This window comes from Myiozetetes cayanensis, unplaced genomic scaffold (genome assembly GCF_022539395.1).
Source record: "Myiozetetes cayanensis isolate MyiCay16 unplaced genomic scaffold, myiCay2020 scf19, whole genome shotgun sequence".
Taxonomy (NCBI): Eukaryota; Metazoa; Chordata; class Aves; order Passeriformes; family Tyrannidae; genus Myiozetetes; species Myiozetetes cayanensis.
The window spans coordinates 5,125,826-5,141,692 of record NW_026087400.1 but is presented as its reverse complement, the minus strand read 5'-3'; the positions used below and the strand labels follow the sequence as shown (position 1 = coordinate 5,141,692).

General features: G+C 40.4%; 1 protein-coding gene across 3 annotated transcripts in view; it reads right to left on the bottom strand.

Annotated features, from left to right (window-relative positions):
- Positions 1-15,867, bottom strand: part of DIDO1 (death inducer-obliterator 1) — a 46,242-nt gene that overhangs the window by 6,134 nt on the left and 24,241 nt on the right. For 2 of the 3 annotated variants that reach the window (XM_050313441.1, XM_050313443.1), the window contains 9 exons: positions 10,393-10,840; positions 9,303-9,462; positions 8,668-8,784; positions 8,380-8,487; positions 7,789-7,924; positions 7,101-7,647; positions 6,071-6,224; positions 5,150-5,239; positions 4,339-4,534 (listed from right to left, as the gene is read on the bottom strand). In XM_050313441.1, the coding sequence (XP_050169398.1) occupies positions 4,339-4,534; positions 5,150-5,239; positions 6,071-6,224; positions 7,101-7,647; positions 7,789-7,924; positions 8,380-8,487; positions 8,668-8,784; positions 9,303-9,462; positions 10,393-10,840 (1,956 nt within the window). Of the gene's footprint in view, positions 1-2,568; positions 4,535-5,149; positions 5,240-6,070; positions 6,225-7,100; positions 7,648-7,788; positions 7,925-8,379; positions 8,488-8,667; positions 8,785-9,302; positions 9,463-10,392; positions 10,841-15,867 lie in introns of those variants that run through there. The other variant, XM_050313444.1, reaches the window with a different exon arrangement.

The following is a 15,867-nucleotide window of genomic DNA, read 5'->3' as shown; positions in this document are numbered from 1 at the left end:
GGTGGAAAATGTAGAAAATCTGTATAAAGAGAGGCCTTTTTAACTTCTGGATTTAATGGCCTTTAAAAATCCTCATTTGAGGGCCACTGTCTTTCCCCCATATGTGCCATTAGTTATTATTTGCATCCAGCAAGGATGTTGTAATATAAAACCACAAAATAACCTGTGAAATGAGAGATAATATTCACTGTGGTTAAATTACCAGGCAAGGACTCTGACCTACACTGACCCTTCTATTCAAGATCCCTTAAGCAAGAGGTTTTATATATATGTTCCTTGTTCTTATTAAACCAACTGCTCATTAAGGAATAATTTTAAATTATCTAATTATTAGCACTGAAAACTATTTGATACCAACACAAAGCCCCAAGCCCCACAGTAGCAGATAACACTCCTTTAGCAAAACACCTCACACATACATTGCTTTGCTGAAATAACTCACAGTTTTACAGGGGCTCTTAAATTTACCATCTAATGAGAAAACCACATCAGCTGTTTTCTTAAATTTATGTTCACATTAATGAACAGCAACTCCCCAGCTGGTGGGTGTTGACCAGTGCAGAGTATCTCCCAAACTGGTGTTCACCCAAAACCTCCCAGTAGGCATTTGCTGTTCTGCCATTGTTAATGTTTTGATTATTGACTTCCATACAGAGACTTGTGATTTATGCAATTCATTACAATGAATCTCAAACACTGAATAACCGAAATAAACAGGTTTCAAAAATCCATCAGGCAGGATATCTAATAAACAGCAATTACCAAGAAATCAGGTTTGAATCCCTGTAACAAACAGAGATCACGTCACCAATAAAATTTTAATATGCTTTCAAGGCAATAAATTCCACCAGTAAGTTAATACCATTGGTTATAAATTATTCTCTTTAGAATCTAGTCATCATAGAATAAATGCATTAAAATTTTACATTTTGATACGGGAATTTTACACAAAATATTAGAAGTTTTGGCTAACCTGGCACCTACATTCACTCAGTTCAAAGAGATCAAATACTAAATGCTTCTTGGAATGGAGACACACAGCCAGAGCAGCTTTCAAAGGTCAGCCCCATTCTATCTCAATATCCATAAATAGCTTAAATGCCCTAATTTTAGGAACAACAAGATGTTGGCTGCAGTCTACCACTATTGCTCAATGACTGCCTTTCACAAACACACATTGTAAAAGTGCTGCAAGCTGTGCTGGCAGAGTTAGAAGCTTTCAGTGCTAAATTATTTTTAACAGTTATTATCCTATTATGCATTTGAAGTCCACATGCTGGTTTTATTGAGTTACACCCTGTAACTAAAGCCATTAAAACAGGATATACTAAATATTAGTATTGGATTAATATTTGGTTTTCTTAGCCTTAAATGCATTTTTTTTCAATATTATCCATTTTGCCATATTTATGTGTACATTGGCCACACCTTTCCCTGTCACCAGCAGCTGGTAAGAAGTGACCTGCACTGTTAAAGACACAACCTCACTTCTGCCCACCCACGACAGACCCACAGGAATGGACTAAGCACACCCGTGGTGAGTTTGAAACTGAAGAGACCAGTACAAGACACTGTATTTTATCAATGCTATCTAAATATTTGTCCCAATTAATCACGGGAGCAACTGACAACTGTCATCAAATTAGTGCCCCCTCAACTCAGGGCTCCAGATCCCTCCCGGCACTGTGACACTGCTCCACGTTCAGGTTCCTTTGCTGAGTGGAAGTGGCTGGAACTGAAAACCAGGTTTGTAACACCACGTTCTTCTACTGCTGCTGCTTTTCCTAATGAGTTCTGCTGAGGTGAAGACACCAAGCTCCACTGACAATTCAGTTAAAATTTTGGTTCCTTTTGTTACAATTTTTAAGAGCATTCCAAACAGCACGAGGAGATTTCACGCCTCCGTACTTCATCAAAAAAACACAGTTCCTATTGTAAACTGCCCAAAAGAGGTATCAGCATTTGTGGAATGCTTTGCTGATATATGGCTCTTTTGGTAAAATTCCTTTATTTTAACTGTGTAAGATAGTTACCTTCCTGTTGCCACTTAATCCCTCAGTAAATCACTATCAGCAATTAAGTCTGATTATATTATTTTTTACAAATGAAAAGTGCTAAATAAAGTGTGTATGTGAAACAGAGGAGAGAATTCACATACAGTAAACACTGCAAAAAGACAGTGCAGAAGAGCCCATGATACATAGTCTGGTAATAAATATCTGAGATTAATTAAATATAAATCAGGATAACCTTCCATTTTTCTCTGTTTTTAAGCCACCCATGTCAAAGTTTTCTGCAGATCTTCTAGGTATTAGTGCAGTTCAGAAGTCCTCAGTTGTGTTCCAAATCCAGTCCATTAGAAAACAGGAGAAATTCCTAATCCATACTGGAACTGCTTGATAAAGATGGAATATCTTCTAACTAGGATTTCTAGAGTGGCAGGGTTTGATTGTCCTCTCCCTCCACCCCCCTCAGCTCATATTTATCAAACCACCTAAAGGCAATGCTTTACCAGGCCTTGCTATACTCTACTGGAAGGCACACGATTAAATTTAAGGAGACAATGACCACGTTCCACAAAATATTTTTATTGATTGTCAAAGAAAGAAAAAACAGTGAATTCCATCATATGTCATTAAAAAGTGTGGATTACATGATGTGGTTTTCATACATACACAAACCCAGCTTACCTGATTCTTTTGATCTGCTTTTAAAACACCAACACAACTTGGCCCAGCTGTGAGGTGAAGGCTGCCACGGGAGTTCCCAACAAGTGTGGACTGATGTCAGAACTCTAAGTGGGTCTTCTATGAAACTGCTCCATCTCATGTCCTGCCTGCCCTTGAAACCTTGTTTCTGCTGCGTCTTTAATCCACCTGGCCTACAAATACCTATGTTAATTTGAAAACCTGACTCATAAGAAACTTAGCAAAACCAGGCTGACATTACAAATTCCTCTTCTAAGAGTAAAGTTTGACTACATTTGCCAGCCTCCAGTCTAAGGTAAAGAGTTTCATTTCAAATGAAACCTATAATGGAGAAGTACAGAAGTGTAAAAAGGAAAGCTGGTATTTTCGCAGCAATGAAAGAGGCAACAATTAGGAAAATGTCTCCCTAAAGCAGGTAATTATTTACCAGATCAGCTGACATTTACAGCTGATTCCCACCCTTGTACTACTGCCCAGGAAGGAGGGTGTTTCTTTTGTTCTGCCTGGAAAAACCAGCCTGTTAAGACTCCACCTAGAAGCCCGTGCCAAGGTGTTCTGCACTCGGTGTTTTCACTTCTTGGCTGTGAAATGGGAGTAACAGTTTTTGCCTACCTTTCAAGAATTCTGTAAGTTGCAGACTATGAGGTGGTGAGATTTACGCAGTTCTGACAATTGCTATAATTTAGAGAGCAATAATTCTGCCTTTTTAGCTATTGCCTAAAAACAATCACCTAGACTGTGCACTGCTCAAGGATGGATAGAACAGATTGGGAGTGAGACGATAAAGATCTTATTTCAGGATGCAGAGCCCTCGGCCATCTCATGGAGGAAGGGAGAACACTTAATAATGATGTTTCACTTGTTGTTGTAAGCCATGAAAACCTGTCCCAGCCACTGTTTCTCCTGCTTATAATCTCTGACAGTGTTTTATTGAGTTTAGTGCTACACCTGTATTTGAGTAGAGGACACTCAGCTTTCCAGAAAGATCAGCTCCTGTATGTTGGTTGTTTCATACCCACCGTTTAGTGCCCCCCATTGCCATGACAATGGAGTTCTACCTTCACTGGAACCTGCAGTTCTTCAGCTTCTCAACCTGGTATTTTCTATAATCCCTCAGATCCTTATTTGGAAATGAAGCATATGCACCTCCTCCATCCTCAGATGAAATGACTTCAAGTTTTGTAGGAGAAGGGTGTTTTCATTCTCAGTTCTTCTGTCACCATGTTCACCAAACATTACTACAGGTAGTCTTATCCAAAAATAGAAGATTATAATATAGCCTGCCTATACCAACTGCTGTCTATCACCTACTAATCCTAAGAAACGGGAGTTTTTTAGTGTTTGGGCCTTTTTTTTTAATGTAATAGCTGTTCCATATCCTTGATTTTACAGGTAAACTCAATCTCCCAACAGCCTACAAGCACCTTGTTGGAAAGACTGTGTAAACTTCAGACAATTTTATCTTGAGCAGAGCTGGATTTCCAGTTTCTCCTATTTATGTAGTTTTAAATTGGTTTTATATAAAAAAAATTTAAATAATGCTTACATTAAATATTCAACAACTTTGTCTCAGATTGCCTTTTGTTTTGTGATTTTACCTAGCATTTAACCTCCCCTGTTTTGTGCTTACCTGGTCCCTCAAAGGGCAAGAGTTTGGAAGGAATTGGGTCCTTAGAACTCAGGGGGATCAGGTAGAGATCCTTGACATGTCTGTTGTTATTAGCTACAACACCAAAACGCCCACGACTGCTAAAATAGGAGTAGAGAGAGATATAGGCAACCTCTTCTTCTTCTGTTGCAGGATGGAAGCGAATCAAACACAATTCCTGGAACACAAAAGCAAAGTAGAAAAAACTCAACCTGTAACATACCAGCAAATAAAATGGTAAAGGGCAAATCCCAGGGGTAAAAATAAACTGTACATTTATCACTCCAGCTATGCCTTCAGGGCAACACTCTGGCTTTAAGAGCCTATTGCTGTTCAATTTGTAACATTAAAACAGAATTAGGTGCCATTTTCAGAAACATACATTACTTGTGTATCTTGAGGCTCAAATAAAAAGAAATGGAAAATTCTTAGTTTCATGATTATCTCTCTATACTGTGCATCACTTTTTCACTTCTAAAGTGATTTTAATATTAAAATCAATTATGTACATTAAGTGATAAGTACGTTTTCTTCAAGATTTCCATTTCAATCTTCACTATTTTAAACAATAAACAGTATGAAGATTTGACTATTACACAGGAGAGAGATATTAAGATTTGCATCTCAATAAACACATTTCTTCAATAAATCAAAAACTTAAAACTGGTTTTGGTACTTTTCCAGGTGTGATCTATGTCAGTATTTGCTCTTTATTACTCTATATTATAAAAAGTTCTCATTTTACATTGCTGCATATTTCTTCTGGCTTTTGCAAAGGATTTTAAATGAATACCTTAGAAAGTGAAGATTTGAGTTTGCCAACATAATCCCAGACTGTCTTCGGTGAGATCCTCCCCCCAATATGAATTGTATCTGGTAAATCCTAAACAAGAAGCATTACATGGTAATATGAGAAAAACCAAAAATGAAAACCAAAAAAAGCAGTGCAGGTTGCCCCATCCCAGTAGCCCAGTGGATAATGCACACAGTTATATTTAGTAAATTTTAGAACACCATTTTCTGATTTCAGACAGGCTGTTCCTAAATTTGGAGGTGTTTAATTAGAATTCTTAGTGAGCTTCCTGTCATGAGGACAGTGAGTCTCATTTCAGCAAAAGAGCTACCCAAAAGAACCACCAACCCTGCTAATAAACTCCTAAAACACAAATTTGTGTTTGAAACTTTGTAACAGTCACATAAAATGCCCTTCAGAGATAAAAGAGAAAAAAAGAAAAAGAAAAGCTGACTTATTTCAGTGTCAACCTTTCTACTGCCTCATTATTTGAATGTACACCCTCCCAGAACCGTGTCATCCAACTGGTTTTATTTGAAAACTAGTAAAAGGGATGATATTTGTCATAAACAGCCAAACACAATTTTGTAACAGATGCCATCAGTGACCCATCTAGTGTGGGAACAGAACAAGGCATCCACTTCAAAGCACTGTCTCGAAAACAATGAAGCTGAAATAAAGCCATTATTCCGTGTTAGATCCTAACATGTTGAAAGATGTAAGACTTCTTCACAGATTTGTGAGGAATTTTTTAAAGGTTGTGTTTTCTTCTTGAGCTACTTTTCCTGTCACTGAAGGGATGCCATTTACAACTGCTCCAGTTCTAATATAACTCTATAAACACACAGTGCCCCCAACCTTTCCAGCACCAGGAACTGCAGCACAGATCCATTGCAAACACACACACACATCAGTGCTGACCTCACTAAGATAATCAAAGCACCCGGAGACTGGATATGCTTTAGTGACAAATTTGGCCACACTTTGCATGTTAATGAATCCTTTCCAAATGGTGTTGAGACGAGAGAGAAAGAGGGAAGTGTCGCTGTCCTGGGGCGAGCGTGGCTCTGCAACACTGCAAAACAAATCCAGACAGAAAGGTTACACAATGCAAATGAGGATGGACCCTTTTGGTTTTTCAATTCTCTTCCCTCCTCCTACTGATTCAATACTTTCTTTTAAACAAATAACAAAATTTTTCCTGAATGCTTTGTTAATGTTTTCCATTAACTTGTTATTACTTAAAAAAGCAACGAGTAACAGAAAATAAACTTGTAGCTGCAGACAGGTAAAGAGATGCCAAAAGATATGACTTTTATAAAAGTAAGTTACTGCTATAACTGTTGTCATTCCAACTCCATAAATGGAGTCCAATTCCTAATTGGAATTACAGACTTCCCACTAGTTAGGTCAACAACGTGAATCAGAAAGATTCTCAAATAAAAGAATTTGCTATAAATAAAATTATTTTAACTGCAATTGCACTAGGATATACTCAAGAGTATTTGTTTTTACTACTATAGGTACTCAGAATAGGAAAGAAATCCACTTCCTTCCAAGCTGATCAAGTGGTTAATTTTAATCCATACTCAGATGTACTAGTATTTTAGAACAGTATGAACATCTGGAAATGCCTTTAAACCATCTCTCCCATACACTGTCTTTCTCTGTATCAATATACATGCAGACTTCTAAGTCTGCACAACACCTCAAGTTTTATTTCCCTGCAGAAACACCGTAGAATCTTTGCTGCCAAAATACACTCATGCTCTGAAAATGTAACCAGCTAGAGAAGGCAAATGAGAGATGGCAAATGAAAAATGTGATTTAGGCTACCTGAACTTTAAACCTGAACATGCCTTTTAACTGGGGGAAAGGGGATGGGACATGGGACTGTGAAGAGAGCCCCAGGAGGGATGTGGCAGCTTGGCTGGCTGGGGAGAATACGCACTTGATGTTGGGTGACTGATGAACCGCCAGGTATCTGGGATCTGGTGAGGAGGACGGTTTTGTTAATATTGATTTGGGGACAGTCATAGCTGGTTTGGAAGTTTCCTGTTTGGTTTCCCCCGTTGAGACTTTGTCAGCTGCAGGCCCAGAACGCTGTGCCGGTGTCGTGGTCCCAGAGGAGCCGCTCATGGCTGTCCTGGGGTCTCTGCCTGAAACCGTCACAGTTGTGACAACTGGGCCAGCACAAGAGACAGGGAAAGCAGAGACCTCTTCAGGTACAGCAGAGTCTGTGCTGTTCTGGCTCTGGCTTGTAGGAATGTAAGTTCTTTCTGCAGTTGGCTGAGAAACTGTTTCTGCTGCTGGTTCAACATCGATGTCCATCGCGTCATCAGCAATGGGCTCTTTGTCAGGCTCTGCTGCCGGGGCTGCTGCAGGACTTTCATACTTGGGCTGGACTTCTGGCTTTGATTTCGGTTCCACCTTTTTAGCAGAAGCCCCTGACTTCATCTTCTTAGGTGCTACCTCATCTTCAGATGCTGAAACCTGACCTATAAATTTATTTCAAAAGCTTTAATTACTATTTAACAATAAAATAGTTTGGTGAAACTATTTTAAAAAAAACAAACAAATGAACAACACTCTTAACATAACAGTTCTTTTACTTCACCCAAGGTCAGCATTGTAAATACCTGTACAGATTTTGCAGTTCAGGTCAAAAAGATGGGCTCGATGTTGACTTGTTGTATCCTTCAACATGCTGCTAAAAACATCTAGAGAAGGAGCACTGTTCACACTGGGTGCAGTTCGGGTTGACTCCTGCTGTTCCTAGAAGTGAATAAACCAAAAAATATTCCAGTTCATCACAATAAAGAAACACTTTGAAATCTGTTAATTAACTTCAGTTCTTTTAAAAAAAACCATTAAAGGCCTTGGCTAAAGCATATCATGTTAGGCAGAGTTCTCAAATGATATTTGTCCTTATTTCATTCCAGAGTGTTGTGAAGTAGAGAGCTAATGCTCAGAAACAGAAGATTTGTCTGTGAATTGACAACAAGGGCTGAAAAACATGCAGCATTTTTGAAATGCCTGCAAAATATGCTTATCATTGCTTTTTGCACTCCTTCACACTTAAAAGAAAAATGCTCCTAGCACACCTACTAGGTTGTGATATCCCTACAGTCCAGTGAAACAATCTGCACTTCTGATGGCAAATTTGAAGCCCCAGTTGCCATTTCTCCCCCTCAATGTCCTCATGTTGAAGCAACAGCCCCAGTACTTACATCAGAGTCAGACACTGGGGGAGAATCTTCCATATTGACAACTGGCACATGTTCCCGTTTCACAGCCGTTTTCTTGATCTCCTGAGATTTGCTTCGTGACTCCACCAACTGAAAGAAACAAAACCACCATGGTAAAAAGTCCATATTATTTTATTTATTATGTACTTCGTTATCATTTGGCAGATGGTAGAGGAAAAGTATATTGAAACTGAGTGTTACAAACTTAGTACAGGTGGTAAGGGCTGGCAAACTTGTATCTAAGGACACAGGGGAGATGATGTTACTTACTGCCTTAGCTGGTTTCTCTTTCCACACAGACAGTTCTTTAGACAAAAGTTCTTCTGGTTTCATTCTCACTAGTTTTGACAGTGAGATTTCCTCACGAAGGACACGATGAAAAAGTCCCTGAAAACAGAAGAATTTTGCTCATTACCATCAATAATTCTCAGTATAAGTGAATAGGAATGTCAGAAATTAAACAGCCACTCTCCTGTTTCAGATCTATTGTAGAAATCAAAAGAAAAGTTTTAAGTGTTCTCTAGTGAATATTTTCATCTGTACCAGCAGCTGTTTTCCTCCTTTAAAGCACAGATATCATGTATCCAATGCATACTACAGAATGCAACAAGAGGAGAAATCGATGAACTCTGTATTTATTTTAAGAAAGCCATTCTGTAAATAAATATTTCACACCAAATGCCCAAACTGAATAAATACCAACGACCAACTACAGTAGGCTTTGAACTCCTACTTGGATAAAGCTATTGTTAAAAAGATTTGAATGGCTTTATAATAATATTTTATAGTTTAATTCATAAGTCTCTATCTTGAAGCTCTGAATGTTGAGGGTCTAGAGTCTGACATACCATTAAAGCCCAAAAGTACATTTCTGGATAAGTTTACTGTTTAAGAAAGTTCCAAACCTGGTTTTTGGGGTCCTTGAGATTGAACATGATGCTGCGGTATTTACTCTTGTATCTGTTGTCCGTAACTTGGAACAAATTAAACATCTCCTTTTCAATATTGAGCGCCACTTTCCCTACTTCACTCTCTGTCATGACCAGGTCATCGCTGTCGTTGACTCTGTTGAAAGCAAGAGCAGGTACGTGCAGTTATGTGAGGTGTGAATGGTCAGGTACAGTCACAAAAACTAAATTTTCAGAGGTGCCCTCGGCTGCTCCTCCACCAGGGAGAGCTCGAGACTCCTTAAAATGACACCTGAGAGCCAAAGTCCATCTCAGGACCTTGAACTCAGGCAAACTTGAGTTACTGCCCACAGATGGCCATGGAAGACACGGCTTTGGGAAAACAAGTCAGCCTTTATTCCTGCTCGTGGCACCGCAGTCAGGAGAGGAGTTTCTCCGGCATGAGGGACACAGGGAGCCCAAGCACTTGTATTTTGATCTCAAATTCTCCACTGTGAGCAGCATTTCCATTTCAGAGACAATACCAGAGAGCAGTGCTCTACGATAAGTGTTGATGGGTGACGTTACCTTTAACAATCATCACAGGAAAATATGTCTTTCCTTGTGGTTTTTTTTCCTTTTCCAAGTGATAATTGCCCACTGACCAGAATTTCTTGTTGATTTTTATGTTGGCAGCAGAATCTCTCCCTCAGTGAGGCTTTAACCTTTCACTATGATGTTTCCTGTACTATGTTGCCTACAAGTCTACATCTCCAACAGTGCCACCACCAGATTTTAAAACTCAAGAGCACCTGCATTATAAAAGCTTCTATGCTGTAATTTAATTCTTCAACTGTAATTGCCTCAATATAAATGGGATAGTGAGGTTTCTCTTTTTAAAGGCGTTTTCACATACACATTTACTTTATATCCAGGAATTTTTATTTCAAATATAAACCTGAAGTGCCAATTGTACTTGTAGTAATTTGTAGCATGAATTCAATCCCTCAAAATTCTTTATCAAGACATAAAAAAAAACCCCTCTGCAGGCTAAACATTTACTTCTAGCTGTAGAGTCCTACATAAAGTAAGTGCTTTGAATTCCCACCTCTTCCATAAAATTTCTTTCAGGGATCGTCGAATATTTTGTCGAATCTGAGAGTTGGGCTGTGACTGGACAGGGCTGGCTGATGCTTTTGTTTGACTACTTCCAGCTGCAGCTGACATTGAAGGCAGTGAAGGCTTCTTGAGTCCTCCCCCCAGACTGGAAGATGGAGCTGGTTTCTTGGAAACGGAAGAGCCATGAGAGAGAGGTGACTGTTTGGAAGGAACACTGCCTGAGGAAGACCAAGGTTTCTTGGGAATGACACCTTTGAAACTTCCAGCAGGTTTCAGTGGTGGTTTGGTTAGTGTAGTGTTAGAGTAGGATGAGGACTTCTTGGAAGGCAGATTTTTAGGGAGAGAAGGTGACTGTTTCTCCATTATAGACACAACAGTCTTCTTCGATGCCAATGAGGACTCTGCTCTATCTTCATTCCTTTTCTCTTCTCTTTGAGCTGTTAAAACAAAGAAAAAAATACAATATTAAAGGCTTAACTTTGTAATTTCCTACTCATGAAGACCAGGTACCAATCTACAAAGAAAAACCTGTCAAATACCATCTCCCTGCAAGCAGGGAGTTCAAGCTATTTACTCTCACTACCCTTCTTAAAAGTAATTTAAAAAAAACATGCCAAGGTTCACATAGAGTTTTTTTTGGTTCAAAATTTTGTTTACAAGAAAAATGGTGGGGGAAAAAGGCACCACCTTCAAAGATTCTTGAAAGGGATTTCATGGTTAAGCTTCAAAAACTCCCACACGCAGAAAAAAAAAAAACAAGGCAATACAACTCATATTCTACATTTAAGCAGAAAAATTCTCATAGCATCTTAGAGAACCAGCTTATCACAGAGGCTGACCCGATGACAGAGTCCATGAATTTGAAACTGCACTGATATTATCTTTAGTATTAGTGAAGTTTGATAAAGCTATTCAGTTCCTTGCTAAATTCTAGATTTAGAGAATATTTAAACATTAAGACTACTGCTCAGGCTGTAGTCATCTAATTCCCACCATTCTCAAACCATTGTATTCACAGTATTCAGATTTTTCATTTAAACATTTTTTCCCCATTCTTAATAGAATAATTGATACACGTCACACACAAGAAAATTTACAGAGTCTTAAGTAAAAGCTCCAGTTTTCCCACATGTTGAAGACATACTTGTACAGGACTTTAAAAGCAAACATGTCTTTCAATCACATTTCATCCATCCACCTTCTGGCACTGACAGGAACAATTCAACACAGTAAAAAAAGCCAAGAAAACACCCCACCCTCCAGCAAACAGAACATCATTTACAAGATGTCACAGTGGGCAAACACCAGCACAGGGATCTTGAGAGCTCAAACAAGGGCAGGTTCTGAGGGAAACTACCAAAAATCAGCTCCTAAAATAGTTGTTTCAAATCCTGTTGAAGGTTTTTAGATGAATTAGCCCACAAGTCCTCGGTGCAAAGTGCAGGATACTTCCTGGGCAAGATCTGGGAGTTTTTAACTTCCAATAACTTCACCGAGGACCAATTGGTTCCTCTTCACCTTCCATATCTGCTGAGAGCAGAAATCACTAGGAAGGGTCTAAACCACCCCATCTGTCCGTTCTGAGATAGACTTGAAGGGGACAAAGCCCTCCTGGGGTGTCTGGTTCAAGAAACCACACACATCTGCAGAAGCTTCCAATGGAATCATCCTTCAAATCAGGGAAGATCTGGAATGCTTAAGGGACACATGATACTTGCTCACTTCAGGAAGAAATGGCCTTGCAGCCTGAAGTTCAGGCACCCCTGGACATCAGCATGTGCTTCCAGCAGACCCTCCTCACCCCTGGCCCTTTAACTGGCCCTCACTGCTGACAGCTGCCCCACAGACACCAGTGGGAGGCAAAACAAGAAACGACGCTGGACTTGACCTTTTGTGAGATGAAGTACAAGGGCCTGTGCTGAACTTCTGCTGGAACACAAGGAGAAGCAGCAGGACATCCAGAAACACTGTATCTTTATCCCGATTTTGCTCCCAGAAGTATTTTACAGTTAAGGATTATTTCTGGGAGAGATTTAACTATTTGAAGTGTGAAACAAAACCTGCTGCCACGGTACATTAAACCATTTCACAGGGTGTGATGATTTTGCCATAAAGGAGATTAGAACTATTACCCTCACACTATTCCCAGCTTTCCTTATGGTCTGGCTGTGGTTCCTGTCTGAGCCAGGGAGACCTTTCACATGACCCTAAGTGCCTCTCCATGTGTCCCCCCTCTCTCCTACCCCACTAACACTATTCCAGTTGTCAGGAGGCCTCCAGCACTCCCATGAGGGAGGGGATAAGGAACTACTGCTGATGGGTTTTGTTTGGTCAGATCTGGTCCCCAGAATCTGAGAGGTCACCAGCCAACCTATTTTGAGGCCAGTCTTGAACAGAGTGGAGGCAAATATCCAAAACGTGCACACTGGTAACTCTGCAGGAATTACTCTACTTCCATTCTCTTTTTCCTGGTTTATTTTATCTTCTGCACAGAACAGTACCCTTTCAGGCAGGTGGGACAGCAGCACATTCTGTGACTTATCACCGAAAGGCAGGACAGCACAGCTTGGCTTTCAAAGCAATGACAGCAAAGGTCAGTTCTTACACATTCAGTTCTGGTTTGGTTTACAGCAGCAGAACAACTGTAAATTTGTACTTAATCCTATATCCCCTCTCTTTTTATGATTACTTCAAATTATTTAACAAAAATTACACTGATAAAAATAAAAACAGCAGAACTGAGATGTTTTATGCCCATCAGATGTTGTATATGAGAACTATACCCACACCACCCACCTTTGTTACAAACAGCTATATCCCAGCCAGAATATGAACTTGCAAAATAAATAAATAAAAGTACTAGTACAAAGGTAGATTGAAGTTCCCAGGGTTGAAGGTCAGCAGAATCTGTAAGGTCCAAGGAGATGCAGAGGCATCCTTTACCTGTAGCCTGCCAGGTAACATCATGACTATTTAGAAAGGATTCTAAAGGTGTGTAATTCTTTAGCCAATGGAAAAAAATGCAAATAGTTCATAAGTGTCACGCAGGCCAGTTTCAAGCTACTATATCCCAGTTACAAGTGTCTCCCTACCAGGGCTTGTTGACTCGAGAAGTGGATGGTAGATTCTGCACTATGTCACACGTGGCTCCTTCAGTGCTTCAGAACTACCAAAGACCTGTTCAAATGGACAGGACACAGCAGGATCTGATGGACACTGTCCAATCATGCGCACATTTTGATAAAGAACCCTACTAAGTCTACTTAATCCTATGTATGCAAATAACCTATAGATGAACCTCATCTCAACAAACCCTCCTATCCTGTTTTGACTACAAGAAACCAGAATTTTTGTCCTACCAAGTTTTGGTTTTCAGTGACAAGATCGATGTGCTGCCACATAATCAGCTGAAGGAACTCACTGTGTCCTTACACAGGTCTTGGATCCAATGCCCAGGAGCACCCAGAGGACGGTGGGGAAGGAGCAGGACTGGCTCTTCAGGTGGCAGCTCAACCCACAACACAACCACAGCCCAAAGCTTACAGCACCTCCCAACAAGAAAGGGAACATGGCGGGTGTATGTTTGGAAGCATTAACATAAAAACTCTTTCCAGAGAGCAGTATTTCAACACAAAGGGAATTTTACTTCTGAGCAAATGCCAGAGTTGCTCAGCAAATAGATGGGATGTATCATGGCCCAGGGATTCCCTCAGGGCATGATTTCAAAGTGCTCGGCCATGAAGTCCACAAGCAGCTTGAGGAGAAGGCTCAGCCAAAGCTACTGTACACACCAGTCATTGTATTTTACACTGTGGGGGTTTGGTCTTTCCATCAGTAGCTCCAGCATACCTACAATAAATGCTCTTAAACAAAATTAAAGGATGAGTAAAACACTGAACACCAGCCTACCCCATCCAAGAGAATAATAGGAGTTTTACCACAGGCAGAAGTTCAGTGCCAGAATAAGGCAATTAGTGGCTCTTCTACTCAGCACTTCTAACACACAGGTGAAACGCCTTGGCTTGATGTCAGAAAATGTTAAACTATTTAAGCCAAAACATTAATTCCTATTTGCCCCAGTTTGTCCCATGGGCCACTTGTTAGGACAGGAACTGGATCCTTACTGACTGGAGAGCCAGGTGGGCAGAAGGGACCAAGGTCCAGATGGAGCTGAGCCAGCTCATTCCCAGGGTGGAACCCAATGAATCCTCCGGCAGAAACCAGCACATTCCTCCCAGGCTTAAGAAACAGCATTACTGTGGTACATTCACTACAGACAGCAGTAGGATCTCTCCCACCAGATGTCAACAGACACAGAACCCCTCCCCTGAGGAAATTCCCCATGCAGCAAAGCTATAGACATTACAACACACAGCAGGACAGAACTGCCACATCATCTGCTGTACAGACGAGCCCGGCGCTTACAGGTACTTGTGAACATCTCAACGCGGTGTCACAGCAGTGCCATGCAGTTGTGGAAGCCCCATTCAGCAGGATTTCCAGTGTAGGGCTGCTGAGCTTTGCATGAAGGATGTGCAGGCTCCAATCACAGTCCCTAACCGACAACAACAGGTTGTGTTTTACACCACCAGCACCCATGTTATCCAAAGGAAACTTTGCTTCTCCTCTGATCTTTCAAAAATATTTCTGTGTAGCATTAAAGCCTATTCTGGTTCTTCCCCCTTTCCCTCTCCACCCAATCTTTCTTTGGAATAGTAGCTTTTGAAAGCCACTTCAAAAACTATCCCCACCACCACCACTGGTTTCTATTTAAATTATATCAGTTGTAACGAGCTGTTTTGCTGGAGACATGATTTAGTATTTTCAATTTTTAAATACAATAAGAAGTGTGCTATTCCTTTTCTCTGTATAGTTTTAAAATTATTCAAATCACAGTTCTTCAAAGAACTTTAGCTTCTAACTCTAGGTGATGCTAAAACTATTAAACGCTGTGCAGTTAAACCTGAAGAGCCCATTTCACAGGGACTCTGGTAAGGCTGGTTTTCGGTGCACTATTGCCTCCGGTGTCCAGTACCATCTGAACATTCCCCTGTGTTCTCTTCCATCTACATTAGTCTACTTTTTTCCTCCCCGAGGATGAAATTCCTCCAGGCAGCGCGTGAGGAGCCGATGGCTGCATCGCGTCCAGCTTGCACAGGCCCATCCGCAGTGGGAGCACAGGCCCAAGGGAGCAGGATGTCAGGAACCCAGACCTCGAGGAGACACTGCCCAGCACACAGGCAGCCCAAGCATGTGTGGGTTTTACTGTTCCTTTTCAGACTTCGCTGTCACTAAAATACAGAGTTTTAGGGAAAAAACAAAACCAAAACCCCACAACTAACTTTCAGGCTTGTGCACAATATACGAGTTCGTGTGGCACCAACAGTAAGGAAGGTGGCAATTAACATTTTTCTGTAACAATAAAAATAAATCCGTAAAAATCCACAGTAGGAATAATGATACC